Source organism: Pungitius pungitius, chromosome 9 (genome assembly GCF_949316345.1).
Source record: "Pungitius pungitius chromosome 9, fPunPun2.1, whole genome shotgun sequence".
Classification (NCBI taxonomy): Eukaryota; Metazoa; Chordata; class Actinopteri; order Perciformes; family Gasterosteidae; genus Pungitius; species Pungitius pungitius.
This window is the reverse complement of record NC_084908.1, coordinates 5,057,398-5,083,810: the sequence shown is the minus strand read 5'-3', so window position 1 is coordinate 5,083,810 and position 26,413 is coordinate 5,057,398. Positions and strand designations below refer to the sequence as shown.

Here is a 26,413-nt window from a genome sequence, read left to right as displayed (position 1 = left end):
TCTTGTGCTTCGGCTGCCGTTTCCCCCCCCCCCCAAATAACTTCATCGGCTTCATTTTCTCCCTTTTATTCAGCGTATACAACAACTGAACATACTGTACAATCTTCGTAGCCTTCAACAGTGAAGAGACACACATTTATTCCTCTCGTGGCTATTATTTTAAGTATAGACAAAAACAACACAAACAAATACTTCAGATTTGGCTTATTAACAGACGCCCGGCTTTTCAAGCGTAAAGGCATAAGGCATTGACTTTAATAAGAATTGTTTTAATGTATTTCAACATTTTGGCATATTCATACATGGAGAAGAAGTAGTCAGAGCATTCTTTTTTTCTCCAAAGGTTCACATTAACATCTTTTAAAAGACAGCACCATAATTACACCTGACCACTGATTCCTGGTTGGTGTCTGCAGGGAGAGACACCCTACGGGGCGCCGCCCTCCTGAAGATCACACTCCAGGTTATCTGCCAACATGTTCGGCACATCAAATGTCGTCTGCTAACAGTGTTACGACTAGTAAAAAAGGAACAAGAAGCGGTGCGGACCAGGAATGGGAGGCGCCGACCACTTGTTTCTCATCGAGTGAACGACGCAGCAAGCCCTCATGTACACAAAAAGGCAAACGTGTAGTTCTTTTTTTTAACCATTTCGGTTTAATTAAACAGCACTCGGCGACACCGCATTAACAACCGTCTAACAACGCATGTCTTCTTTTTTTTTTGTCTTACTCCAATGGATTTGAAGATACGTATTGACATTAAAATTACACACTATAAAAATAAATGTCTAAAACTCACAATTTCAAAAAGTGAAGAGACAAAGTTATTTTGAACTTATGATCTGACATCTGCGGACATCGTGTGTTATAGAACCTGCTTGCTAAAGTGCTATGACCGTAATACCCATAAGAGGCGGTGAGAGAATACAACTACATCCAGTCAACATATTAGTTACGAGAAGAGAACCATTGGTCCAAGTGCTTTCTGTGAGATGTATAAATATCATATCAAGCACAGTAGCAAAAATGATTTACATGTTTAGTTCTTCAGGAGTTGTGACAAATGTGCAATATTTACATTTCAAAAAGCCAATCCTTCCTTTAGATGACCGACTCTACACTTCTTCTTTTGCTATTTCATAAACACACTAACACATCAGTCAGTAATGAATAGGGAGGAATAATGCCATAGTTGATGACACAAAAATAAGGTGCGTATTACAGCGTGTGAAGTTGTTATTTAAGTTAAGCAAATACAATGCAATATAATATTTCCACAAAGGAAACCACGAGGACCCATGAATGCAGCAATTTCTTCCATCATCACAAATTTTAACGCTTGTGTAATTTAAAAAAAAAACTGGACATTACTTTGTCCAGCTGACAGCATTTTGGCTGGAAGGATGCACTGGACTCTTCGTCTCTCGAACTTGACCTTGATCCACCTTTTGTTTACAGTACAGTGCCGAGAGCACGCAGCCATCAGCCGTTCTCAGCACTCAGAGGCGTCACATCCGGCACACAAACTGGATCCAAATCTGCACAGGAGTACCGTCTTATGCTACATGTTTAACAAATGTGCATTTTAACAAATCCACAGACAGGTGTAACATTTGTTGCACAGCTGCCTCTCTCAGAGTATTAGTATTAGTACCAGAAGAGTATTAGTGGGTAAATCTGCTTCAATAGGCGGGCACCACAAACTGTAGACGTTCAGGATAAAGCGACAGAACTGAACTAGTTGGAACTGTGAACTTAGTTCAAATATTTTGAAGTTTGAACTATGAACTGAACTAGTTCATTTTAAAATTTGTGAACTAAACTTTGAACTAGTTCATGTAGAAAGTGAACTTTCCCAACACTGGTGTTTGTTGGGATGGATCCATAGCAACAAAGCTGGGACCTTGCTCCCTGTTGTCCTTCTACGAGTGAAAGTGTTTAAGTGTGTATGTGTGTGTCTCGTGAAAAACATAACATTGATCCTCCCCAACTTTGGTGGTCGTCGGTGCGCCACAGCCGATCACATCCGCTGGTTTTTTCCACAGCCTCAGGATATTTGTTTTTGGGAATGGTGGAATACTTTTGATTGCAGCCCATCAGTGATCGGCGGCTGCCTTAAAGCAGTGCGTTGGACATGTTGCCGCTCTGCCAGCGCAGGCAGGTGGTCTTGCAGTGCTTGTACAAGTGGGACGACTGGCTGAAGCGCTTGCCGCACTTGAGACAGGCGTAGGGTTTCTCTCCCGTGTGCACGCGGATGTGTTTCTTGCAGTCGGTCAGTGTGAGGAAGGTCTTGCAGCAGATTTTGCAGGCGTATTTGCGAGCGCCCTCCACCACCAGGACGTTGTGCTCCGACAGCGCCTTCTTGCACTTGGACAGGACGTCGGCCGAGGCGCGGGTCAGATGCGGGGGGAGTGAGGTGGAGCTCGCCAGGCTCGAGGAGGAGGTGGAGGAGGAGGCGGCGTCTTGGAGGAGGACGCCGCCGCCTCCTTCATCTCCCCCCGTGCCGGGTACCGTTTTAGGGGCGATGCGTCTGTAACCAGGGTAACCCAGGGCGGCGCCACTCGCCGCCCCGGCTTCCCGGGAGGAACGCCCCAGGGAGTGAAGTCCCAGACCGGAGTGCTGAAAGTCCAAGCCAAAAAGATCTCCCCCTGCACGCCCCCCACAGCCACTTCCCCCGCCTCCTCTGGGGATCCCCAACCCATCGTGCAGGGGAAGCAAGAACAAAGACTCGGCTTGCAGGTTGTCTCCGAAACCGTTGAAACTCTCGCCACTGAGCGGACCCGGCTTCAGGAGCGAGGACGAAGCCGAGCCGGCCGGTCTGGCGGCTTCCTGACGGAGCAGGAGGTGGGGTGCCACTGCGTCGCCTGTTGTCGTGTTGGGGAGCTCGTCTTCTCCGGCATCCAACCCCGTCCCGCCACTCCCAAAATCCTTGGTTCCGAGGAAGCTGGAGATACTGAAAGCGGGTTTGCCCCCCAGCTCGCCATTACATCCAAAGCTCCCTCCTCCGACTCCTGCCGCCATGACGCTCTTGATGAGCAGCTGGGAACCGGGCTTGGGCTCGGCGGTAAAGCTGCGGTCGCTGTTCTCCGAGCTCAGGTCCGTCTTCTCCTCCTCCTCCTCCTCCTCCTCTTCCTCCCCATCCCGCCCCCTCGGTACGGACTGCGATGTCACGTCGCCGATTTCATCCGGTAGCTCCGGCGAGCTCAGCGGCTCTTGTTTCACCAACACCTACGAGAAGGAGGAGGAAGGAGTTTGGTCTTAAGGAAACTTCATCAGTATTAGTGAAAATTGTGTTTCACTTAAATAAGTATCATACTTTACCTTATATAATTAATTTGACTATCAAAATGGGGAATGGCAAACTTTAACTACATAATAATAATATAATAATTACAACAAAAAAATTAGATTCATTATAGTTTCATCATCATTTTATGTGTGATATGTAAAATAACTAAAGCAGCATCTATACCTTCTGTTCCTGGTCTTCTGCCTCCTCCTCTCCTTTGATCTTCACCAGTGCTCTGTTGACGTGGAGGTCCTGCTCTCCCAGGTCCTCCTCCTTCCTAACCCCCCCCTGCATCCTCCCCAACTCCTCCGCCCCACATTGCCCGCTGTCCGACTGGCTGGGCAGCTGAGGATCGTCTTGGGACGCCCCTACCAGGGCGCTGACCGCCCCGTCCAACTTGGATCCATCGGCGATCTTGCGTGAGTCCGGGGACAGCAGAGCTTCCTCCTCTCGCTCCGCCGCCTCGCCTCCCAGGTTTGGGCCGGCGGGCCGCTGCCTCTGCCGGGGCCTCTCTTCCAACAGGCCGAGGCCCAGAGAGGGTTTGCGTTTGTGGACGCGGCGGGTCGGGAAGGAGGCCTTTTGGTCCCCTGCCCTACTGCCGGCGCCTCCCTCCTCCATCCCCCCCAGAGCGGAGCTCACCAAGCTCAGCCCCAGCTGCTGCAGCAGGAAGGAGCGCTGCATCTTGGACGCAGCGGCGTTCGCCGCGAGGTCGCCGTTGGCTGCGAGGGCGGCGTTCCCGGTTGTGTCCGAGACTTGCTGCTGCTTGTGCCTCTCTTGCTCCTGCTGCATTTGGTGGTGGTGGTGGTGGTGGAGGAGGGGTCTGTCAGAAGATGGCGAGATGGGAAGGGTGCGCGTGGTCAGGTAGTGTTTGCAGGCCTTGACTACATTGTTGAGGTGCAGGTGCGAGGCCGCGAGGAGGATATCCATCACGTTGCTCTCCCCCAGCATCAGCGTGGAGGTGTACATCATGTCCACCAAGGCAGCGAAAGCTTCGGCCGTCACCACCTGCAAGCACACAGGAAGTTGACCGTCTCTCTGTCTCCCCTCTCTCTGATGTCTGTCGCACACACACATTTTCAGAGATGGCCTGTTTCCTCTCTCACCACGGTTCTTAAACCTCACCAAAGACATAACTACATACTACTCCTTCCGCTAGTAACCACTGCCCTTTTTCACACTGGTAAACGGATAGGACTCAAACCTCGCTGTCCAGCTGGATCATGTTCATGCTCGAGTCTCCCTCTGCGACGGTGAACAGGGCGCGGAAGTGGGTGCTGCAGGCGGCCAGCACCGAGCGGTGCGCCTTGAAGTGTCTGCTGCCCACCACGATGACGCAGTCGCACAGCTGCCCGTGGACTCGCTGGTAGTTGAGCTGCTGGAAGATCAGCTCAAAGTGTCCCGGGAAATCCATGGCCCTGAATGACACAACGAAAAAGGTGGCCCAGCCGGAGCAATCAGGGGAATCCACTTCACTTGGAGCCAATGTGATCAAAACTAGCGTTGCTCATTCTATTCTCTCACATTCTAAGTTTTATTGCAGTGAAATTAATATGTTCCAGTTTTAATGCAGCTTGAAGAGATTCGAGATTCTGAGCTGTGGTGCCCTGTGTTGAGCTTTTTTTCATACACACATATCTATATATATCTATATATATATATATATATATATATATATGATAAATACATTATTTGGGCATTTACAAAATCAGATCAACTTATGCGACAAGTGAGAGTACAAACAGGTTATGTGAATGTAAAGGTTGGATATGAGTTTTCACACAAGAATTTATTTAATGTGTTTAATGTTAGGGAAAGTGTTGACAATGTTCTTTGGACAAAGACACAAGTCTGCTGTTTACATTGATTATGATGCCAATTCAAAAACATGGAACTACAGGGAATGCAACGTTACTACAGCATTGTTACCTATTTGTTGTCATATGTTTGTTGTGTTACAAATGAGCCACATATTCTTGGGACCTGCAAAAACCCAAGAGAGATGTTCTAATTAACGCGCACAAAGAGCTGTGTTTGAATAACCCGTTATTGTGAAATATTCTAACTAGCCCTTTAGCCCGGGGCGAACGTGACAAACGCAATTACAGACACGGAGTAGCTGCTGAAGCATAGCATTAGCACATCTAGGCTAACATATGACACGTTAGCTGCTAAGCATAGCATTATATTATATTGTACGGTGAGATAACGCGTTACCTGCAATTCCCCGAGGTGTGTGTGAGAAGACCCAGAAACGAGAGGCCCTGACCAGAGCCCAACGAGGCTAAAGTTAGCTGGCCGCTGACCAGCAAACGCCTGCTAGCTACAAGCCGAGCGTTAGCATCGCATCATCTGGCTGGGCCTCTAGTCCGTGTCCAAAGGAGCCCCCGCCGGCCCGTTAACATTTGTGTTAGTACGATCCCACCCCCCCACTCATGACAAGGGGTTCAGATGCGGGGTCGAAAGCGGAAAGTGATGTACGCTCACGGTAACAGGTCGTCCACCCTGAGCTGGACCCGTGCTGCCGGCACCACCGGGTCACGCTCGGATAGAACCTCAGTTAACGTGGCTGATACGGATCCTGACTGTCAATCACTGTCCGGGTCCGACATGCGTGTTATTGTTTGTGGTAATGGGTCACACACAGAGGGGGGCTGTGCTGCAGTAATAGGTTTTTTCCACAAGGTGATGCTGCCCATAAAAGCCTGTGCGTTCATACATGATAGAAAGTGTACCTTTTGAACCATGATTCCGGTGGTTAATCTTCTGCTCTTGTCTTTTTTTAAAACGTATTTTCAAACTGCTCGTTATCAACTACTTCATATTTGGACAAAAGCGGAATTTTCATAATTTAAATTGGTACAGTTTATATATATATATATACCAATTTAGTGTACACTATACACTATACACACTATATATATATATATATATATATATATATATATATATAAACTGTACCAATTTAAATTATGAAAATATATATATATATATATATATATATACCAGAAGTACAGTTCGTGACATTAGATGGGTGATGGGGAGCATTTATTATGCCTCTCAGTGGCTCAACTATGGGAAGCCGAAAGCAACATAAAACACGTCCATTTTCAAACGATGTACATTTTTAAAAAACGGCTTTGAGCAAGGTCTTTAAACAAAACATTGCGGAGAGGTGCAGCCCGACGCAAAGCTATCTGAGCGAAACGGAAATACGAAGGAGCGAAGCATCTTGAGTCCGCCTCGCAACAACAACAATGGCCGCCTCCTGCTCGCTGGTGTGCTGCGGAGAGGAGCATGATTCCGACAAAGCTGTTATTGGTGACTGCTTCTCATGTGTTGTTGATCGAGTTTTTTTTTTTAGAAATATGAAGTTATTGGAGCGACTGGATTAATTCATTGGGTGGTACAAAAATCGGTCCTTGGTTAAGACACTGGTTTGTGCACACATGTGTGCTAGCAGCAGGGCTACTGCTAACCTCACGTTAGCGAGTGTTGTGCTTACCAGACTGGAGTTTGTTTGAGTTTTTGTGATTATGAAAGTAAAAATCCGACTCCCGTAGATCATGACATTATTTTAACGTGCGTTTGTTAAGCATTACATTAACGCGATATGTGTTTACGGTCGCGTGACATCCCGGTTTCTCCCCCTCGCAGTGCGCTTTTCCAACGGCAGCGTCCCACCTGGGGACGGACTGGATGTCGCGATGTACAAAAACCAAGACGAAAGAAACCCGAGGAAAAAGACCAGGCGGATAGTGGTGAGAAATACCGACAACTCTCATCCTCGCCCCTACGTGTTTGCGCTGTGACATAGACACACACACACACACCCGTACATTACATGTAATTTAGCTGACGCTTTTATCCAATACGACTTACAATAAGTGCATTTCCACATAGAGATACAGACTCAGAAGAACAAGTAACAAGAAAGTACAATTTTCATCAAATATGCAGTTTCAAAACATGTTATAGAAAAGTGCAATTATAAGTACAATTTAAGTGCTACCATTTGTGTCCCATCTGTGTCTAGGCAGCTGAATCAGACCGACTGTGCTATGTTGGAAAAAACTTCGGAGAGGGGTCCTTGAAGTGCAACAACCTTTGCAAGTAGGCCGACACCTTTTTTATATATAGTGTAATACTTTTTGCAATAATGGCGGAAGTTGCCAAGAGTTACCTGCTGTTTGGTTGTCTGTGCAGGTATTATGTGGGAGTGCTAAACAGGAAGACCATGAAAATGGAGGTGCATGAGGCTCAGCTCTTCAACTTGCAACCTGTCATACCAGGAGAAATGACAGAGGAACACAAAGCCCCCCAGGACACTGCCCTAACCTACAAAGACCAGGTGTTAAGACGTATCCAGCTTTTTCTTCCAATCAGACTGGGGCTTTGTCTAAGAATGGACTCTGTGTTAACGTCTCAAGCTTTTGCATTTTTCTGTCAAAGGTCGATTCGTTGATCGAGGCGTTCGGCACCAACAAACAGAAGAAAGCTCTGAGTTCCCGCAGGCTGAACCAGGTGAGCAGTGATACACTGCATCAAGCGGTGGCCAAAGCCGTCCACACTGTGATCAACCACAAGGGTCTGGAAGGTGAGTGGCATTGAAACTGGGGGTTGGTAGTCTCAAAATCCGCCACCAGTCATCTGAGGGCCTGTCATGTTCTTCTGTTAAATGTTTAGCATAATTTTGGTAATCTTTTCTTTTCTCGACCCTTAGCCCTCCAACAGGAAGTTGTTGACACTGAGGCCCAGGGAGAGATGGCTGTCCACCGGCCCCCCTGCAACCCAGGCGCTGACAAACCTGAAAACGTCTACTTATTTGACGACGGTATCCTTTATTTTCGTGTGTGTGTGTGTGTCAACGAGGGCGTAACTGAGAAGAGAAGAGGACCCGGGGGAGCAGAGAACTGCGGGTGGGCGGGAAAGACAACACTGTCTGAGCGAAAGCTCCTTAACCTCTGTCCGTAGTCCTGAGTCCGATGGAGTTCGAGGCTCTGGACGAGGCTGGCTCCAAGATGGCTTCACTCACCCCGGAGGAGATGCAGAAGATGAGGGACAGCGGAGGGTAAGGGCGGCGTAGGGGCTCACGCTCGCGGAGGCGTTCCACTCGTTGGCCTGCCTCCATGCTCAGTGTGCACTTTGGTCGTTTCAGGTCCTTGTGCGTGGTGAAGCACCTGGAGAACCTGCCGAGCGACGGCGAAGCCAGAACGCGAGCGTCGCGCTGCATCTTTTACCTCTCGATGCTCCTCAAGCTGGCCCAGCAGAGGAACGTCTCCCACAAGTGTGAGTGGTGTCGCACGTTAGTCCTTTTGCTTTTCACATGGCCGCGTGTCGAGTGTTCCCTGCAGCGGCGCGCAGGCTAACTGCCATTTCTGTTGACAGTCGGGTTGGAGGAAGGCTGCCCTCGCAGCGTTCAGAGCAAGCTGCTCCAAACGTTCACCATGGAGACTTTCAACAACGGCAGGTAGGACGCAACTCCATAGAAACATTTTTTTTTTTTTTTTTTTAAATCACTCTTACTGAATGTGATGCTGTGATTGTCTCTTCTGCATTGTTTGTACCCCAAGGAGCAATCTGCTTTTTATATACAAAGCACTGATTTAAGTTTTCTGGATTTTGCTGTATTTTTCTTCAGGGTCCAGAACATGGTGTCGTCATCAATGCGGACCAAATTAGCGGCGTACTCCATGGCATTGCTGCTGCATATGAATAACATGATCTGTGACCTCACGTTGTTGCACCGTGACCTGGGAATCACTGAGGCCAGGTATGTTATCGTCCCCATTTTGACATGGCTCGTCAAACCTCAAATTCCAAAATAATTTGGATTCATTGTTTATTTAACTGGACTGGAAGCTTGTTGCCACACTGAGATAGTCTTGTACACTTCTTTTGGTGTAAAAATGGTCATCCCAGCACATTAAACCCTGTCAATGCAAAGCGCATCCATGGCTGTGTGTGCTCCTACAGGATGATCGAGGTAGCCAAGTCGATGGGACTGACTCTAATCCGACACGCCCGGGGGAAAGCCAAGGATGGCGAGGTCAGAGACACCAACCGGTACGCCTCCCTGGTTCTACCGCTGGTAAAGTACGAGGTGTTCCTGGAGCAGCGGAAACGCAAGAAAATGCCCTGAAAGTCAAACTGCGAACTCGGTCAGCAAGGAGGACTCTAAGAATTGGAAATACCACAAACAAAGAACTGTTTATTAATGCATTTTGTAGACAAATAAAGGACCTGGTGAAGTGTGAGTTGTACGTGATATTCCTACTTCTTGTTACTGTGCAAAAAGAGCGCAAGAATGAGCTGTGAGCACATTGTAGATGACAGAACGTCTGGAGTGAAAACATGGAGGCACATTAGAAGAAAGCTCAAATTGCACACAGAATGTCATTGTCTCTGACGGGCTCTCACCAGATCAGTGTCACAAAAACACCACAGGGGGATAATTCATGTGAAACTCACTTGAATTTGCCTCCCTAGCTACAATGACTGAATATCATGAAATCAAGGCACACTTTCCATCCACTCTACATGTATGCAGCCAGTCCTCATCTTGTTGAGCGCACTTGATCATGAAATTACAAAAGTGTGTACTTTAGGGTGCCACAACATTTTGTAGATTTTAAAAATACTGGGAGAATGACTTTAAATAAACTTTGGTTCTTCAACAAAAGGACGTTGTCCTGTAATGTCTTGAAGGTGGGAACGCACACATCATCCATTAGTCCCTCAGCATGTTCACAGGATGGAGCAGAACATGCTGCCGCCGTGGCAAACGCTTTCCACAGTGGCACTGATCCTGGTAGTCACGGAGATTCCGAGTCTGGAGGGATACTGGGAAAGGGAAAGGCCAGCTGGGGAGCTGGCCAGCGGGCGAGGTGGGGGGTTTTCCAAAGCCCAGGGAGGAGCAGATTTACAGCTACGAAATGCAAGGAAACACCAAATGAGCAAATGCATACAATATGCAGGTTTTAAAACTGCAAGATGTAATTTTTTGGTTACTTGTAGGCAGCAGAAGATGGGCAGATCATCTTTTATAATATGGTGTAAAGGAGGTAGCTATAAGTCCTTTTTTCCTTTGGGAAATCCATTTAAATAAATATTTACATGGACCATTGTGTCGCATTTAGGGAATCCATTGACAATGGAATATGATACAAGTGTGTTAAGTTCTTTTCATTCCCTAAAAATGATTTAAACAAGTCATTTCCAGAAGAAGACACAAGTGAGGGCTCTATAGCATTTATTTATTTCTAAAATCTCAGTCAAATCCTGTATATTATTTGAAGGACCTCCCACCCTAATATTATCTTCTTATCCACTGTGTTATATATATATATATATAACAATTATATATGAAATTATATATATATATATATAAAATTTAATAATGATTGCTAATTGCGACTGAACACTACTGCCGATATGTTTTTGAAAACGACCCGTTCCGAGTGAATGAAAGCTGTGATCCTCATCACCTTGATGAAAAGCTGCCGTGTGTGTTAGCGGTCAGTAAAGCCACAGAGGGCCTGGCTCTCTCCCCGTCGGTTGCCTAGTTACCCGTTATTATGCCGTAGCACGCTGTTGTTGCGCAACACGCAGCTCTCGTTGCCTGGATCCAAATTCAGCAGTGCCTTTCTGTTCCCCGGGTGGCCCTGGAACAAGAGATTGTCGTGGACGACGCCTTTCACCGGGCCGAACACGGCGACACCACAGCCGTGTGCTGGTTGGACACGGTTGCGCAATACCTAAAAGGAAAAAATGGGCAGTCTATAAATGTGCAATGCCGATGTGTTCTTTTATAACATTATAATAATTTTCCTCTCGCCTTGATGTCGGCGCTGCCGGACACCTGGATCCCGTAACCGCGGTTCCCGACGACGTCGTTCTCCACGATCTGCCCGTTGCCGCAGAAAGCGACGCCGTGGCCGCTGTTCTTGTAGACGCCGTTGCCGCGGAGCTCCACCCGGCAGTCTTTCTCCACCGTGACGCCCCCGCGGCCGTTCCCCAGAATGCAATTGTTGACCAACCGGGTCAGCTGGCCGCTCTGCAGCACGGCCACGCCGGTGCCGCGGTTGCTGTTCACCAGATTGGCAAAAACGTTCAGGGGCTGGCTGCTCTTGACGTACAGACCCACGGCTACGGGGGAGAGAGAAGGGAGGGGGGGGGGGGGGGGACATTAAAGACGGGACGTGAGGGCCCTGCTGTTACTCCGAGGGTCCGTGGGGTACCTCCGTTGTAGCTCATGCAGTTGCTCTCAACCAGCGCCACGCTGATGGGGCGGCGGGCAGAGTGGCGCTTCTCCTCGCTGTCCAGATCGCTCTCCCACGCAAACAGCTCCCCCTCTTCGTTCAGGTTCTCCTGCCCTTCCCTCTCGTCTCCCTCCTCCCCGCCGCCAGCCTCTCCTTCCTGTCCCGGCCAGTTTCCGTCCCTGGCCTCCGTGTTCTCTGGGTCTTTCCTGCAGAACACCGCCAGCCCGTACATACAGTTGTGGGTGATGTAGTTCCCCAGGAGCTGCGGGAGGCTCGACGACATCACCCACACGCCGCAGCCTTTGTTACCTGTGGAAAAGAGACATGAAGCGAGGGACGCGCTCGATAGGGCAGGCTGCCGCGTGCCAATTGGAATGTACCCGTCTCGAGAGTACGCACAGTAGACGTGATTTCCCTCAATGAGTCCGCGGCCTCTCTCCCCGACCACGACGCCGTCCGAGTAACCGTAACAAATGTGGTTGTTCTTCAAGATGGGGTCACCACCTCTGCGGATGTCCACCCCCCCCCACTGGTTCTCTTTGATCACATTCTCTGCAATTGAAGTGTAATTGAGTAACATGGGTTGGAGGGGGGGGCATAATCACAAAATGGTGCTAATCTTTTCTGTGAAATGAAGAAACTCCATCACCGGTTATCATCCCTCTTCCATTCTCGTTGATTGCGATCCCCGCCGCCTGGCCCCGGAAGATGTGATTTCCACTAGGAGAGAGGTGGGGGGGGGGGAAAGCGACACATTATGGAGCAAAGTCAGCTTTTACCACCTCATGCTCGGCCATGTTGGGCAGCTGCATGCACCAAGCTCAAAACATTTTGAGTGAAACGATAAAGAAGAAGCAAGGATTTAACAATTTTCCTGTAGATGTTGAGCCCCCCCCCCCCCCCCCCCCCCCCCCTTACCTGACCACAGGATTCCCGCTGAAGAGAATATACACGCCTGCTTCCTTGTTGTTGTAGATCTGGTTGCTCCGAATCGAACCTTTCCCGTTGCCGAGGACAACAACGCCCGAACGCAAGCCGCTGTGTATTTTGTTGCACTGTGGAAGGAAGGCAGAGCGGTGCATTGATGACCTTGAGAGGATCCCCAAATCTTTCAAACCAAGTATAATGTGGTGTTAGTTTGACAAAACAATAATATCTACTTAATGTGAGCTGTTAGACGCTCGGGGAAAAGTTAATAAGTGCAACTTTGTCCAAAGGGGCTATTTGTTGGTTTGTGTCACTGCGATACAAAGTGGAGCAGCAATTACCAAAATGATGGGATTGGCCCCTTTTCGGATGTCTAATCCCGCCTCCGCATTCGAGTGGATGTTATTTTGCGCGATGAGGCCCTCGGCGGAGAGGCGCAGGAACACGCCGGACGCCCGGCACTCGCACACCTCGTTCCTCAGCATCACCAGCTGAAGGAGGTAAGAGAGGAGCCAAAGGATCACTCAGAACTGTAAAACCGCTTAACTTAACTACTCACAATCACTACTTCCTTTACACATGTCTCAAAATGCAAGTCCTTGATCAAGTGAGACTCTGGAGGACTCCAGAAGGCTGAACAACGTTGTTATTTACTGTGGCGTTCTGGATGCAGCGGACGGCGTAGTTCAGCCCACGGAAGACATTGCCCTCCAGCCGCGCTTGACCAAAATTAGACAAATGCACGCCGCCCTTCCCCTCCCGGAAGAGGCAGCGCCTGAGGATGCAGCCGAGGGTGGAGGTCGCCAACGCCTGGGCCTCCGGGTCCCTGTCTAGTTCCTGCTGAAAGGTGAGCGGCACGGGGCACGCAGACGGCGGGTCCGGGGAGGAGGCCAGCGGCTGCGAGCCGTCTGGTTGGGGGTTGAGCAAATGGGAGAGGCCGTGTTGGTCACATGGGACTTTGTAATCCGACACAAGTGGGTTCTTGCCGGCACCCCGGTGCTGCTGCTCGTCCTCTCCCTCGCTGCGGTCGCCGTCGCTCCAGTCGCCGTCAATCACCGTTCCCTGACACTCCGCCTCGACCCCGACCCTCCTCTGCCAGTCTTCGGTGCTCGCGTACTCCTTTTTCAGATCAGCAGTGGGCGTTTGATGGCCGCCAGCGGCGCCAGTCAGAGGGCTTCCGGGGTGGCTACTGTCTCCGGACGGGCCGCATGGCGGGAACGTCCTGGCCAGAGCGGCCAAGTGTTTGCAAGCCCAGTTCTTTTCGTACACCGGGGGACCCTCGACGGTGACGGAGGCCGCGTCGCTTCCCGAGAAGTCGCAGCTGTCCAACAGGCTGAGGACGACGCCCAGCAGGTGGGCCGAGCTGCCCTGGGAGAAGGAGCAGAAGCGCGCCTGGCAGGTTCCCGGGCCGCGGATCTGCAGCTGAACCCCTTCAAAGTTGCAGTTATCGAGTTGGACGTGACCCCACGACGTCTAGAGCGGAGCAAGGAGAGAAAGGACGATCGGAAGGGGGACATGTTCAGCGTGAAAAGCAACGAAACGTCGCACATGATAATAAAGACGGTGAGCAGACTCTGATATTTCTGAAGACGTATTCTGTGTAATGAAATGTGCAACGACAAGCTGCTACTTCACCTTGTAGACCACGGTGGAGAACCAGGGGGGCATGAAGACCAGGTTACACAGCCGCGCTGTGGGGCACTGCTGCTCCAAACACACCAGGAGCGCCACCTCGCCCGGCCGCCCCAGGCCGACCAGCTCCACGGGCACCTTCAGCACCACCTCCGCCTGCTCCTCATACACCCCCGGGTGTAGAACTACGCGGTCATACGGCCCCGCCACCCCGATGGCCCCGCGCAGGGTCTCAAACTCGCATCCGGGCCCCACGTGCCAAACCCGGCGGTCCTTCCGACGGCGGAAGAAGAGGAGGCAGGCGGACGACTGGAGCTCCGGTCCGTTCAGAGTCCAGGTGCGGGTGCACAGGGCGTGCTGCTTCAGGGCCTCCCTCCAGGACGGCGGCTCCTGGTGGGGCCGGCTGGGCCAGTTGGGGTGTCGGCACTCGGGGCAGCCCAAGCACAGTTGCCTCCAGCGGGTGTTGTCCAGCGAGAGGATGAGCTCGCGCCAGGCGCGGCACACCTGGCAGCAGCGGCCCAGGTCGGGGAGCGGGAGGTAGGCTAAGATAACCCTCCACAGCTCCACGGGGAGGCTGCACACCTCCATGGCAGCGGGCACACCGGAGCCTGGAGACACACACGCGCGCGCGCGTGGCAGTTAGACAACAACAGAAAACAATTGAGCTCGTTAGTAGAGAGCAAATTAACGTTACATATCCAACTCTACAGTGGCGGGCTGGGAGTGGCACTAGTTTACTCAACTGGGTCACACCGGCAGGGGAAACTAACGTGACTCGCGATGGAAAAGACGCCGTGAGCTTTGTAACGTTATTGTTGTTTTTAATTGAAATTATTCTTCCAAAGGGGGGCCGCGACATTAGTTAGTTATTACGTTTAGCTAACGTTAGTTTACTTAACATTTAAACGTGACCTAATTGTTGCCGAACCGCGCAGAACCGATGTCGGCCACAACAACAACAAGACACGGCAAAACATGGCTTCCGTCATAAAGGATACGTGCACCTTTTAGAAGATGGCCATAGTTAGACGAATCCACACATGTCAGTTGAACGGTGCGTGGAGCGTTCGCGTGGAGCGTCCGTCCCCGCAGTTCATAGCGATGCGCGATGCGCGAAGATGTGTCATCGAAGGGGAGCGCGAGACGGCGGCGCTCAGTTTACGGCAGGAGCGCGTGAGGCGACCGGAGAGCTGCGGCGTCTTCCGCTTCCCACAAGTGGGCGTGTCCCGCCTGGAAGGAAGCTGCTGGTGCCTGTTTGTGTTCTTACATCTCGGTGATGGAATAAACACGCGACTATGGAGGACTTTCATAAGTACCATGAAATAAATAAATGTGTACTTATGAAATAAAAGTACCATGAAATAAATAAATGTCTACTTATGAAATAAAAGTACATTACATTTATTTAATATTTATGTATTTATTGCCTCATTTATTTATTTCACGATGTATTTCAAATGCATATTTAATGTATCTATGTATTTATTCATTGATTTAATTGTGAATAAAACGGCATTCCATACATAACACTCTGTATTGTGTGAAAGAATAAACATGCATCTGCCCTGTCACTGTTGTTTACTATTATGGGGCGCCGTTTGTAAAATGTTGCACGTTCCAAAATCCTGCGCAGTTTTGGTACATTTAGCATTATCAAAAAAAAGCAGGAAAATATTCAATATGTCACTTTTGCAAACATTTAGAGAGAAATTCATGTAAATACATGCAATGTCTTTTCCAAGGATAATGTTTGGCAGTAACACAAAGTTGTTAAATAATATAAATATTTAATCTAAATGTAAATGTTAAATATAAATGTAAATGTTAAATATAAATATAAATGTTAAATATAAATATAAATGTTAAATGTAAATGTTAAATGTTAAGTTTAAATGTCAGCCATGACGGCTGAACATTACAATATTTATGGTAATTCATGCAGCAAGCCAAGATGGCAAGTCCGTATGAATTAGCTCTTGTTATAGAGCAGGGGTATCGAACTAATTTTAGGTACGGGGCCACATACAGTCCATATATTTTACTATTAATGACAAAATAGTAACGCACAGTGACTTGGACGAGTAACTTTAATCTGATTACTAGTTTGGACATACTAACGCGTTAGATTACTCGTTACTGAAAAAGGTGGTCAGATTAGAGTAATGAAGGCATCACTTCTCCCCAGCATGGAAACCCAAGGCGAATTTCAGGAAACAATTGATTTGGAGTGTGATCGTGTAAGCAACATTTCTTTACTGGAATTTTTATCAGTATGTACGGAAAAAACAATAACCATCTTTTTTGTATAATGTGTTGTAAGTAGCCAGTTATTTTAAAATTGTGTTTCATAAAAAAACCTTTATGATACACCAAATGAGTTTGTTTTAATCTCTCCCCGTCTCTCTCTCCCAGGAAGGAAGGATGCAGTAATCCAGCTGGTGGTAGCTTTCACAATCCAGTGGTTTCCACTGAGCACATTTTTTTTTCTTCATTTTTTTTAAACTCTTTTTGCTGAATTTTTTCTTCAGAGATTGTAAAGATGTGAAATATTTGTCAGGCAGTGATTGCACAGCTACTGTGTCATGACTCAGCACAATGGAAGTTCCAAGGTTACCTGACATTGTATGCTGGCAAGATGCGTTCTCACACAAACCGGCAGCTGAGGTGACCTTGAGTGTGATGTGTAGTCGTTCCCAACTACAAGAGTGTGATTTCTGAGGTAAATGGAATATGAAGCGAGTCAATAACCGGAAGGAAAACAGTTGAGAAAGTGAAGCACACAATGAACAAGATGTCAAATATTTTTCCCAGCCGGAGAGACCCCCAACTTTCGATAGAAACAGAGCAGTTATACAACTAAGCACAAACTTGGTAATTTTATGGTAATCCTAATATCCTTCTTTACCCACCTGCATTTTAAATAGGGTTGCATTTACTTGCCTTCATGTAGTAAACATGTTAATGTGTTTTTACCAAGATTTAATCTCAGAATACATTTTGGGATTCTTGCGCGAGAGTTTAACAACCAAAACAATAGAATAAAGATGTAAATATACAAACAATATAATAAGTATTACGTGTAAAAGGAGTATTACTGAACCTTTTGTATAATAGAATGGAATTTCCTTAAAAGTCAGGATAAGCAAGGAGTGCACTTAACAGCCACAAAGAATCTAAAAATATTAAGTATGAGTGCTGTGCAGTTTATGTCCAGAAGGTGGTGGTGCCCCCCCACTGAGGATAATATCTGACGCCATGTAGTTCCACAAGAGACTAAATCTGAGATGGAAAGGTGAATGCCGAGTCTGATCTAAAATGGAAATTGTATAATCAAATTTCACCTACTGTGTTCAGTAGCCATTTGTTTCATTATTATCACACAAGAGCAAAGGTGGATTTTAAAATGCGTAGCCTTCAAAGATAGAACAAGGCTAACATTTTAGAATACTTTTATTTAGCTTGACTAAAAACACTGACAAATTGTAGCATTTAAATTGTACTTATAATGGCTCTTATCTATAGCAAGTTGTAAATAGGCTTATTTCATAGAATTGCACTTTGTGGTTTCTCGTTCTTTTGAGTTTGTATTCTTCTGGTTGAAATGCACTTATAAGATGGAGAAGGTACTGGCAGAACAACTTGTGATTGACACTACGCAGAGTATAAGACATGAGACACAAAAGATTTACACACACGTAAAAGAGCATCTCGCAACAGGTCAAGTGTGAACACGCAACTTTCTACACAGCTGGTTTAAAGGTTCTTGCCCTTGGCGTCCAGTGTCAAATTTACTTTTAGTGTCTCCAACTCAATTATGTTTTGGCTCTCAGAAAGATGGGAATACTTGGCATTATACATGGCGCATAGACTTTCAGCACCAGGACTAAAGATCTATTTCCGCTGTAACGACAGATGTGTTTTATTTCCTAATTTATTTTTCAAACTGGGGCTTTTGCCTCAGTAATTTCTAGAAGGACACATTAGGGTTGAGTGACACGTCTGCTGTGAAGCCGAGGTCAGAGATGCAACTGAATGGTTATTAGGCAGCGCATAGAGAGTCCAGCTGTTCACCACATTGGTAACATAAGTCTCCCTCTTTTACTTATTCCCAGGAATTGTGTTTCTTTTTTTTCTTTTTTTTAAACAAGCACTGGAGAACAAAAAGAAGGCTTTGGAGGGGATTTATTACCCACAGGACTCCGTCCACACAACTTCTAAAATATTGGTGCTTGTTTGGAATAGTGGGAGCTGGTCACATGTGGTCATTTTCCAAATAAAAATGCCTCAGCCGAGATTTAAACAAGTGTGTTCAGCCGGTTCAGTTGGAAGGCCATTATTTCATTGTTTGGCTTCCTCTCTCTCTGCTTTCTCAAGAAATCAGCTTGGCTCGCTCGGAGATGAATTCACTGGAATTTGGATCGCTGCACCAGTTAGCTCCATCTCCATCTTTTTGCATCTTAATATTTACCAATGTTTACCTCAAAAAGCCTTGCGACATCACCGATTTCTCCAGACACTGACAGAAATCATTAAAACGGTGCCATTCTTTACCGAAGGAAAAGACGTGCCGACTTACAATTTAATGTCGAAAATAAAATGATGTGTCATGGTTTGCAATAAAATGAAGCATCGCAAAAGATAACTTTTGCACAATCAGGTTACATTTACTGTGACCTGATTGTGCATCAACTAGAAGTTGTTGTCTGAGGGGGCCAGAGACTTCCCAAAAGTCTCTGGCTTTTACCCAGATCCCCAGAAGCTGGCTGCCTCTCAGCCACAGTTGAAACTATTGTTTGCTCTGGTATCCATGTCACAATGGAGCGGGCTTTGGCTAAAGCAGTGCCTGATCACACCTAGAGCTTACCTCTCAGACAGGAAAAAAAACAGACTTGCGAAAAGTTAATGATTCATTTCTGATTTTCCCGGCTACCATTTCCGTCTTCTTTTGCTTAGACTTTTGTATTCAGTATCAGTGAGTCCAAACCGTGATAAGGCCGCAATGTTGAATATTATCAGCGGCAATGCCTTTCAAGACAGAGCAACCACTCTAAATTTGCGAAGGCCCTCTTATCCAGCAGGGTTAAGACCAGTGGCAGAGCAGCACCTTAAAAAAGAGAACTGCTGTGCTTTCCAATACACATATGTAGCTGGGAGGTACCCCACCGTTTATTGGAAAGAGACACAGACACACAGTACTTCTGCTTTGCCAGTCCTTTTATTGTTTTGTGAGCACAGGTCAGCACATCTCCAGATTGCCGCCTCCGGCCGAGCCCTTGAGCGTCTGGTCGATCTCCTCTGTCAGTCAGTCCAAAGGGAGACAATAAGTCTGGACTGTGATCAGCTGTGCTCATTAACTACTTACCAGCACCATTCACTGCACCACTCCCCCACTCTCTCCCCTCTGCAGCCGAGCTAACCATGCCACTACTTTATAAAAAAAAGAATTAGCATGCCCCAATACTTAGCATGATCCAATGCAGTAGGCCAAAAAGACCTGGATGCACTACTACATCTGGTCGAATGATGCAACTCGGAATGCAGCTTAAGTTCTCATACCATGAACATATGTACCAAATAGATGTAGAAATGTTTCCTTCAATGACACACTGGTGGGGCTAGTGGAAGACCCTGATATCCTTGTTAGGATTCATCTTTCGGAGACCCTAAATATCTCTGCATCATCCACTGTTCACCATCCATCCAGTGTTCACCAGCTGCTCCAGCGGACTTTCTCACTATTGACACAGGTTTATTTCTGTGGTCAAATTTGTACCAGCGGGAGGCCAGGCTCTGGTGGTGGTGGGAAAAGTTTCTCGTTTTTAGCACTGTGCCAGCGCTGATCACAGGGTATAAGTTGGATGGATGGTTGGTCATACATGTACGTGTGCTCCAGTGTGTCATGTGCTGCCCCTCACCACATCCACTCCGCTCTGAAGAACAACACTGGGACTTTCCAGCTCCTCACATGCTCATCACATGTGACATTCACATCTGTTTCCTATGAGGAGAGAGGAAATGTGTTATCCTGCACGAGATTAGAACTTTCTGTCAGTGGTTGAAAGTAAACTAAATGAAGTAAATCATTTTAGGCAACTACACACATCCACTCCACCACATCTCAGTGGCAAAAATGTAACTTTATACGCTTTTTTTATTCACTTATCCCATCTCCAAGGGTAGAAATGTTTCTGATAAACCCAAGGAATTTTATCTTAAGGAAATCGTGATACATAAGCTTATTTAACAGTAATAAAACCCTCTTGGATCAGCTGATAAATGATGGATTTCTGAGCTTATGAAAAGTGCACTAGAGGTTCTCACACGACAGCAAGGCTACAAACTCATGATAATCTTCTAGAGTGTTCTCCGTTAAAAGGCAACATGTACATAAACGCAGTAGTGACATTAATCCGAACACACCATAATAGTACAACAATGACAGGCACCATTTTGCCTCTCAATGAACACTTTTGGTTCAATCCCCTGAAAAGACACTTTTACTAACTTGAGGTTTTACAAGCAGACTTGTACTAGTGTATTCTCAGTGTGGTGTTAGTGCTTAAATAACATAAAGTATCTCAATACTTTTTCCTTCCCCTACTTTAAGTCCTTTCTGAGGATTGTTTTACTCTACGTTCACTTAAGTGAACTATACAGACTCATTTTTCACATATTGCTTGATTTTGGCAGCGATAGAAGCCACTCATATCCTTCTGCTTTGAAACACGTGAAGTGACGCCACGCAGATGTGTTGCAGCCTGTGAAAGTTTCATCACACTTTAAACTCATGAACCTTTTTGGCAAATTGCTCGGCATTTATTGAGGAATGTTATACGCAAGTCTCTCTCTTGAATACAAGTTGGATTACATGTAATGTGTGATTGCATCTTAAAACTGTACTTTTTCCATCTGGGGGAATTGAACCTTTGTCGGGAAAGAAGAAAAACCTCGCTGACGCTTTCCCAATTCCCAAAGAGGCCTTTTTAAGATCTGGGAAGCATTTTGCTTTATTTGACTTAAACGGACCTTAGTTGATCCTTGATGTTTATGTGTGTTATTGTGTTTAGCCGTCCAGCTGCAGATAGTTTTACAAGTGCACACTTAGACAACTGTAGGGAATGGACTCCTGCAACAAAGCCCTCTTTCTTGAGATAACATTTCAGATGGGAAAAAAAACAACAGGATTACATCTGCTTGCTAACAATTGTGCATTGTATTACACCACCTATGAATCAGTAGTTCAGACACTGTTCACATGTCAAAGAATTTTTGGTGACATACTTTGACACATCCTCAGGTTTGTTACAAAGGTTTAGTCACTGCCCCTAAATCAAAAGTGTCAAAAGAAAAAAGCAAAAATTCCCACTCGGCTGCCAACATACCCAGTTTGCGCAACCTTCACATGCAGGAAGTGAGTCACCTCGCGGAGCCAATATAAAGGGAGAGACTCTCCTCTCCAGCGCTAGATTCAAACAGCTGAGGAGAGAAGACACTGAGCAGCAGAAGCATTCAGCCGATTTCAGAAAGCGGTTCAGAAAGCATCTCTACTTTTTTTAACACTCAAGCTACATTGGAACGGAACTTTTGGAAGTACATCTTCTTCGTTGGTGTCATCTGTTGCAGCGTTTGAAAAGAACAAAAGAAAAATGACAAGCGGTAAAGTCATCGTCTTGGTGGTGCTCCTGGCCTTTGTGGCTTTCAGTGAAGGTAAGACTCGTCCTTTACTTTCAGCGTTGCCGTGCACGTCCTCTCCCTCCCTTGCATGTTTGTGACCATGTGTGACTCCTTGTCTCCTCGCAGGGATGAGTCTGAGAAGCCTGGGAGTGGAGCAGCACTGCCGCTGCATCCGGACGGAGAGCAAAGCCATCGGCCGCCACATTGAGAAGGTGGAGCTGATCCCGGCCAACTCCCACTGCGACGACACCGAGATCATGTAAGAGCTCACGGCGGAGACGCAATATCGGTATTTGTCGTTGACACCTGTAGGCTACCCCAAAACGTGTCCTGACTCTCTCTCTCTCTGTGTTGCAGTGCCACTCTGAAAAAGACGGGCCAAGAGGTTTGCCTGGACCCCGAAGCTCCCTGGGTGAAGAGAGTGATCGCGAGGATCCTGGCCAAGTGAGTGCAGGGCAATCACCCACGGTTCCCAGGAACCGGTAGTCGCGATCTAACTGGGAAATGCAGCCGACCACTTTTGATGCACAAAAGTAATCCTCTTCTCCCCCCCCCCCCCCCCATTGTCCTCTGCAGCAAAAGACACTGAGCGGACTGGCAGAGGCGTGTTTCATGAGTCTGGGCCGCCGCAAAGGACATATGAAAAGTGCCAAAGTGTTTTAACACGAGTAGCGAGAAGCTGAATGTTCAGTATGTTTGTATCAAACGCCTTATTCCTTCACGAGCCTCGGCTTGTTTGTGTGTGACACTCATGCGTAGCCATTGCTTCTGTGAGGCCACTTGGCTGCTCCTGTAGATTGTAAACAGCATGAGTGCCGTCTTCTACAGAACTGAGGTGTTATTGTATATGTTATAATAATTATTTATGTCACGTTAATGTATTATGTTAAGGTTTTGTTCAGTTGTGTGAATAAAATTGAATTTTTACACTAAAATTGAATGTGACATTTTGAGTTTGTTCTTTGTTTTTAAAAATATTTTATTGCTAGTCGAATTCCCCGTCCCGCTCCATGTCCCTTGCTGGATTAGTTGTCAATACAATTGATTGTGCTACTTTTACAATTGTTTTGACAACAATTGTAAAAGTACTGGGGGGGAAATATAATGACATCCATGCAGAGGAACAACACACAATTGATCTAAAGCAAACAATGACAGTTTAGATTAACATTGATCACATAATGCTTCATGAGGGCTATTGTAATGCATTACTCTAAGTGAAAATGATTTGTCACTGAAATATTGTGACATTTGACCTTTTTACCATTTTGAAATGGGTGATAATGGGTTGTGATTGTTTGTTAGCATTGTGGATATTTACAAGTGCACAATACTATTAGCAGATGATCCACAAACGACCTAAACATGCACAGGAGGATTCATAAACTGAAACGTGTAGCCAAAGACTTCAGTCGATGACTTTCATATTTAACTAAAGTCATACTGTAATAAATTAAAACATGTGGTAGTTTCTACAACACAACACAGGCACTGCATTTAGTACAAAGTACAAACACACACTGACATGCTGTCGCAGGTGGTAAAATGTAATCATTTACAAACACATGCCCTTTTTCTTTGAAACCCATGAACGTTTGGAACAACTTTCAATTACTTTCTCATGGGAATTCTTCCCTAGATTACCTGAGAATCCTCCCTCATGGCCAAACCCTTCTCGCAACAGTGGACGTCAATCACACATTCTTTTGCACCAATAACTCCAGTAAGTAAACTCAGACTCTACCAGAAGTCACGTGCACCTGGCCTTGAACCGCCCAATCCTTTGTTAGTGCTGGGAGAGCAAAAACATTTGTTTAAGCTCTGAAACGACCCTTATAGGAACTAAAGGGTACTTCAACAATGTAAAGTTGCATGCAGGTCGATTTAAACCACAACGAGACCATTGGGTCTGCATTAGGCTGCAGACACAATGGATCCTTCACCATGCAACTCCACAGCTTCTTTCTTTGGGCACACTAAAAGCTGGTTGGAGGTAGATATTGAGATATAGGTTGAGTCCAAACATGCCGAGTAGGTTTGGGGTATTTTGTTTATTTTTTGAAACCTATGAGGCCAAACCGGAATAACCGGAATAACATCCTCAGGCTTGTTCATTCACGGTTGACAAAGAGACAGTGATTAGAGAAAGTTAAACGAAAGCTTTTTTCACTTCCACGTGCCTTATACAGAGATGAAAAACGTGATATCCACATGATAAGAAAATATTGTCAGGGAACAAATCAAAACCATCCTTAGAATAAAGTGATGATTGACATTCATGTTATTTCATTAAACCTAGGTCTACACATAACATAACTGGTGTTAAAATGGACATGATATCACACAATAATCACCATTAATATAATAGTATTGGTGTTATTAGCTCCATGTGGTATTCTTCGTTGGTCATTGGCCTGTGTGAGCATGAGGCAAAGGGGCGGGACTAAGTGCACAGCCGGCGGTCTGATTGCGCGCAGAGCGACGACACTCCCAGCGCTGAAGGACTCTCGCTCCCTGTCACACGCGCGCACACTTCATACACACACACACACACACACACACGCGCGCGCGCACACCAGCTACCGGAATGCACGCCGAAATGCTGCGTCTAAGAGCTGTGACAAGCCGCTGCATGTGAGACGATCCACAAGCCGCGGACGCCGGAAGCTCCCTCGTCCAGATCGTGTCACGAACGCGCACACGGAGCGTCCATATTTGCTGCAGAAATCCTGCCCACCAGACCTCTCTCCCCTTCGCCGATGCGCTTCGGCCGTGCATGAGTCGCTCCTTCCGGCTTCCAGCGTCCAGGACAAACCCCCGGGTGGCTTTGATCGAGCGAGTGCCGCGGCTAGTGCTTCTGTTTGCGAGTGCACCTCAACCCGCGTCCCCGCGCACCCGTTTGCACCGCCTGCAGGATGGCGTTGACGATCTGCACGAGATTTACCGACGAATACCAGCTGTTCGAGGAGCTGGGGAAGTAAGGAAGCATAAGTATATATTCAGTCATGTGGCACGATGTATGTAGGAAATAGCAGCCTGTTATGTAATAGGCTGCTTGGTTTAGGGAATGAAGTGTGTGTGTGTGTATATATGTGTGTGTATATATGTGTGTGTTTGTGTGCGCGCGGCTGATATTGTACACCTGTGATACAAGAGGGGGGGGGGTGAATACGCTAGGATGCATCGTGCATGCATGTTCAATGGAATCCTGTTTATTGTAATCAATCATTTGAAACCTTGTTTAAAGAACAATCGCGAGCATCCCGATGCTGCGTGGACCACGGACGGTGCATTTTGACCTCTGGGGGGAGGAACCCCCATATTGTAAAATTAACCGGGTTAAAATGTGTCCGAAATGCGTTAACAACACTCCTCTCCATCTCCCTCTCGCTCCATCTCTCTAAATCCTCCCTCCTCCCCCCTCCCCGCGTGACAGAAATATACGCTCGGAAATGCAACAGCAGACCCTGTCGTGGGCGATGAAACCTTTCTTGAGCCCAGCATTATCAGATACAGACCGTGGGGATTCCTCCCCCCCTGAGAGAGAGAGAGAGAGCGCGAGAGAGAAAAGGGTGCACATGTGCGCGTGCGCGAGTTGTGTGGGCATGACCCGCTGCGCCCTCGCCGTGGTCATCGCACACATGTCAGATATATCGATAGCCAAATGAGATGGAAATGGACTCTCCGTTATCTCCTTCTAACTGGAGGAGCGCATCTCCCTCATCTTCTCCCTCACCCCCTCCCTCATCTTTTCACTCATCTACTCCCTCATCTGCTCCCTTACCTTTCTCTCATCTTCTCCATCATCTTTTCCCTCATCTGTCGTTAATAATGCAAAGACTTTTAAGTCACCTGAACCTTTACTGTGAGTAGCCACCCAACACTGACGACATTAAACAAGCTTGAGAGGAACAGACGAAACTTTTGTTTTTCGATTCAAGCTGTGAAAAGGCCTTTATTGCCACACTTGTAAAATGAATGTACCACAGATACTGATGGACTGCAGTTTTAAGAGTCTGCTCCTATTTTTTTAAATATTATAAAGGAATCAGTTGGATTTCCTTAGAGCCTACATTTAGCTCACATAAAGTGTACTTTGCATAGATCTAAGGACATCTATTCTGCTACTTTGAGCTTTTTGATGCTTCCAGCACCTTTGAAGGTTTGCCACTTTACCTGACTTTTGTGTGACATTAAAGGGCGTCTTTGCATCACTGCGCAAGTACGTTTCCGTCTTTGCCAAGCGCCTTTCAAAATCGTTGCGTGTTTGGACAATCCGAGCTTTGCACCAAACACGACCCCAGATAGGCCCCCCATCGTAGATTGTGTGCTTGCTAACCTGGAGCCTGCTGCCAGTTAGCTCGCCTCGCCTTTACCCTCCGCTGAGAAAAGCCCGCCGTGCTGCTACCACACACGCACTCTACCACGTAGCGCTGGGCAGACTCGGCTATCGGTCAGCAGATGCACTTCTCGGGTGCCACGCTACCCAAATGCAGCGTAGTCCAGGGAAATTCTTACATAACACGTTCTGCTACGCTTTCCTTTACCAAATCCTCTATAAATTAGAGGTAAGCTTTAGTGGCAAGCTGCTCACTCTGGAAGACGTTAGATAACGCGTTTACGCTGCACAT

The 26,413-nt window shown here is 47.0% G+C and overlaps 5 protein-coding genes across 16 annotated transcripts in view; 3 read left to right on the top strand and 2 right to left on the bottom strand.

Annotated features, from left to right (window-relative positions):
* Positions 1-50: 50 nt before the first annotated feature.
* On the bottom strand, positions 51-5,961 carry LOC119217430 (zinc finger and BTB domain-containing protein 5). 2 transcript variants are annotated; one of them, XM_062564305.1, is made up of 5 exons: positions 5,506-5,961; positions 5,218-5,271; positions 4,493-4,706; positions 3,475-4,296; positions 51-3,230 (listed from the first exon to the last, which is right to left on the bottom strand). In XM_062564305.1, the coding sequence occupies exons 2-5, from the start codon at positions 5,229-5,231 to the stop codon at positions 2,118-2,120; spliced, it is 2,163 nt and encodes a 720-aa protein (XP_062420289.1). In that variant the 5' UTR covers positions 5,232-5,271; positions 5,506-5,961; the 3' UTR covers positions 51-2,117. The 2 variants fall into 2 exon arrangements, with proteins under 2 accessions (XP_062420289.1, XP_037326931.2); XM_037471034.2 differs by lacking the exon at positions 5,218-5,271 and having other exon boundaries at positions 5,506-5,960.
* Positions 5,962-6,362: 401 nt separating this feature from the next.
* Positions 6,363-9,508, top strand: polr1e (RNA polymerase I subunit E). Its single transcript, XM_037472564.2, has 11 exons — positions 6,363-6,609; positions 6,946-7,049; positions 7,325-7,401; positions 7,495-7,639; positions 7,741-7,885; positions 8,012-8,122; positions 8,263-8,359; positions 8,447-8,577; positions 8,677-8,758; positions 8,930-9,061; positions 9,265-9,508. Exons 1-11 carry the CDS (start codon positions 6,546-6,548, stop codon positions 9,428-9,430), a joined length of 1,254 nt encoding a protein of 417 aa, XP_037328461.2. The 5' UTR covers positions 6,363-6,545; the 3' UTR covers positions 9,431-9,508.
* Positions 9,480-15,329, bottom strand: fbxo10 (F-box protein 10). Of its 3 annotated transcripts, none has more exons than XM_037472562.2 (11): positions 15,113-15,329; positions 14,112-14,716; positions 13,131-13,949; positions 12,818-12,967; positions 12,468-12,604; positions 12,199-12,269; positions 11,949-12,101; positions 11,529-11,858; positions 11,126-11,436; positions 10,858-11,045; positions 9,480-10,216 (listed from the first exon to the last, which is right to left on the bottom strand). In XM_037472562.2, the coding sequence occupies exons 2-11, from the start codon at positions 14,694-14,696 to the stop codon at positions 10,036-10,038; spliced, it is 2,925 nt and encodes a 974-aa protein (XP_037328459.2). In that variant the 5' UTR covers positions 14,697-14,716; positions 15,113-15,329; the 3' UTR covers positions 9,480-10,035. The 3 variants fall into 3 exon arrangements, 2 of the variants coding, with proteins under 2 accessions (XP_037328459.2, XP_037328460.2); XR_005120367.2 differs by having other exon boundaries at positions 10,095-10,216; positions 10,776-11,045; XM_037472563.2 differs by having other exon boundaries at positions 14,112-15,329.
* A 6,232-nt stretch (positions 15,330-21,561) lies between these two features.
* On the top strand, positions 21,562-22,704 carry cxcl8a (chemokine (C-X-C motif) ligand 8a). The gene is made up of 4 exons (XM_037472520.2): positions 21,562-21,815; positions 21,909-22,041; positions 22,140-22,226; positions 22,359-22,704. Exons 1-4 carry the CDS (start codon positions 21,755-21,757, stop codon positions 22,369-22,371), a joined length of 294 nt encoding a protein of 97 aa, XP_037328417.1. The 5' UTR covers positions 21,562-21,754; the 3' UTR covers positions 22,372-22,704.
* Positions 22,705-24,255: 1,551 nt separating this feature from the next.
* The window catches only part of camk2d2 (calcium/calmodulin-dependent protein kinase (CaM kinase) II delta 2), a 28,398-nt gene continuing 26,240 nt past the window's right edge, over positions 24,256-26,413 (top strand). For 3 of the 9 annotated variants that reach the window (XM_037471042.2, XM_037471040.2, XM_037471041.2), the window contains exon 1: positions 24,258-24,759. In XM_037471042.2, the coding sequence (XP_037326939.1) occupies positions 24,698-24,759 (62 nt within the window). In that variant the 5' untranslated portion in view covers positions 24,258-24,697. Of the gene's footprint in view, positions 24,760-26,413 lie in introns of all 9 variants that reach the window. The other 6 variants (XM_062564307.1, XM_062564306.1, XM_062564310.1 and 3 more) reach the window with 3 other exon arrangements.

Bases quoted from the DNA above. Each gene is read 5' to 3' on its own strand.
- LOC119217430 (XM_062564305.1), bottom strand. The intron at 4,297-4,492 runs GTTTGAGTCCTA...GTGTGCTTGCAG, and splicing joins TGATCCAGCTGGACAGCGAG to GTGGTGACGGCCGAAGCTTT. The intron at 3,231-3,474 runs GTATAGATGCTG...TCCTTCTCGTAG, and splicing joins CAGAAGACCAGGAACAGAAG to GTGTTGGTGAAACAAGAGCC.
- polr1e (XM_037472564.2), top strand. From the start codon at position 6,546: ATGGCCGCCTCCTGCTCGCTGGTGTGCTGCGGAGAGGAGCATGATTCC. The intron at 8,578-8,676 runs GTGAGTGGTGTC...TTCTGTTGACAG, and splicing joins GAGGAACGTCTCCCACAAGT to TCGGGTTGGAGGAAGGCTGC. The intron at 8,759-8,929 runs GTAGGACGCAAC...ATTTTTCTTCAG, and splicing joins GAGACTTTCAACAACGGCAG to GGTCCAGAACATGGTGTCGT.
- fbxo10 (XM_037472563.2), bottom strand. From the start codon at position 14,696: ATGGAGGTGTGCAGCCTCCCCGTGGAGCTGTGGAGGGTTATCTTAGCC. The intron at 12,605-12,817 runs GTAATTGCTGCT...TTCCTTCCACAG, and splicing joins GGGCCAATCCCATCATTTTG to TGCAACAAAATACACAGCGG. The intron at 10,217-10,857 runs GTAACTAGGCAA...TGCATTTCGTAG, and splicing joins GTGCTACGGCATAATAACGG to CTGTAAATCTGCTCCTCCCT.
- cxcl8a (XM_037472520.2), top strand. From the start codon at position 21,755: ATGACAAGCGGTAAAGTCATCGTCTTGGTGGTGCTCCTGGCCTTTGTG. The intron at 21,816-21,908 runs GTAAGACTCGTC...GTCTCCTCGCAG, and splicing joins CTTTGTGGCTTTCAGTGAAG to GGATGAGTCTGAGAAGCCTG. The intron at 22,042-22,139 runs GTAAGAGCTCAC...TCTGTGTTGCAG, and splicing joins TGCGACGACACCGAGATCAT to TGCCACTCTGAAAAAGACGG.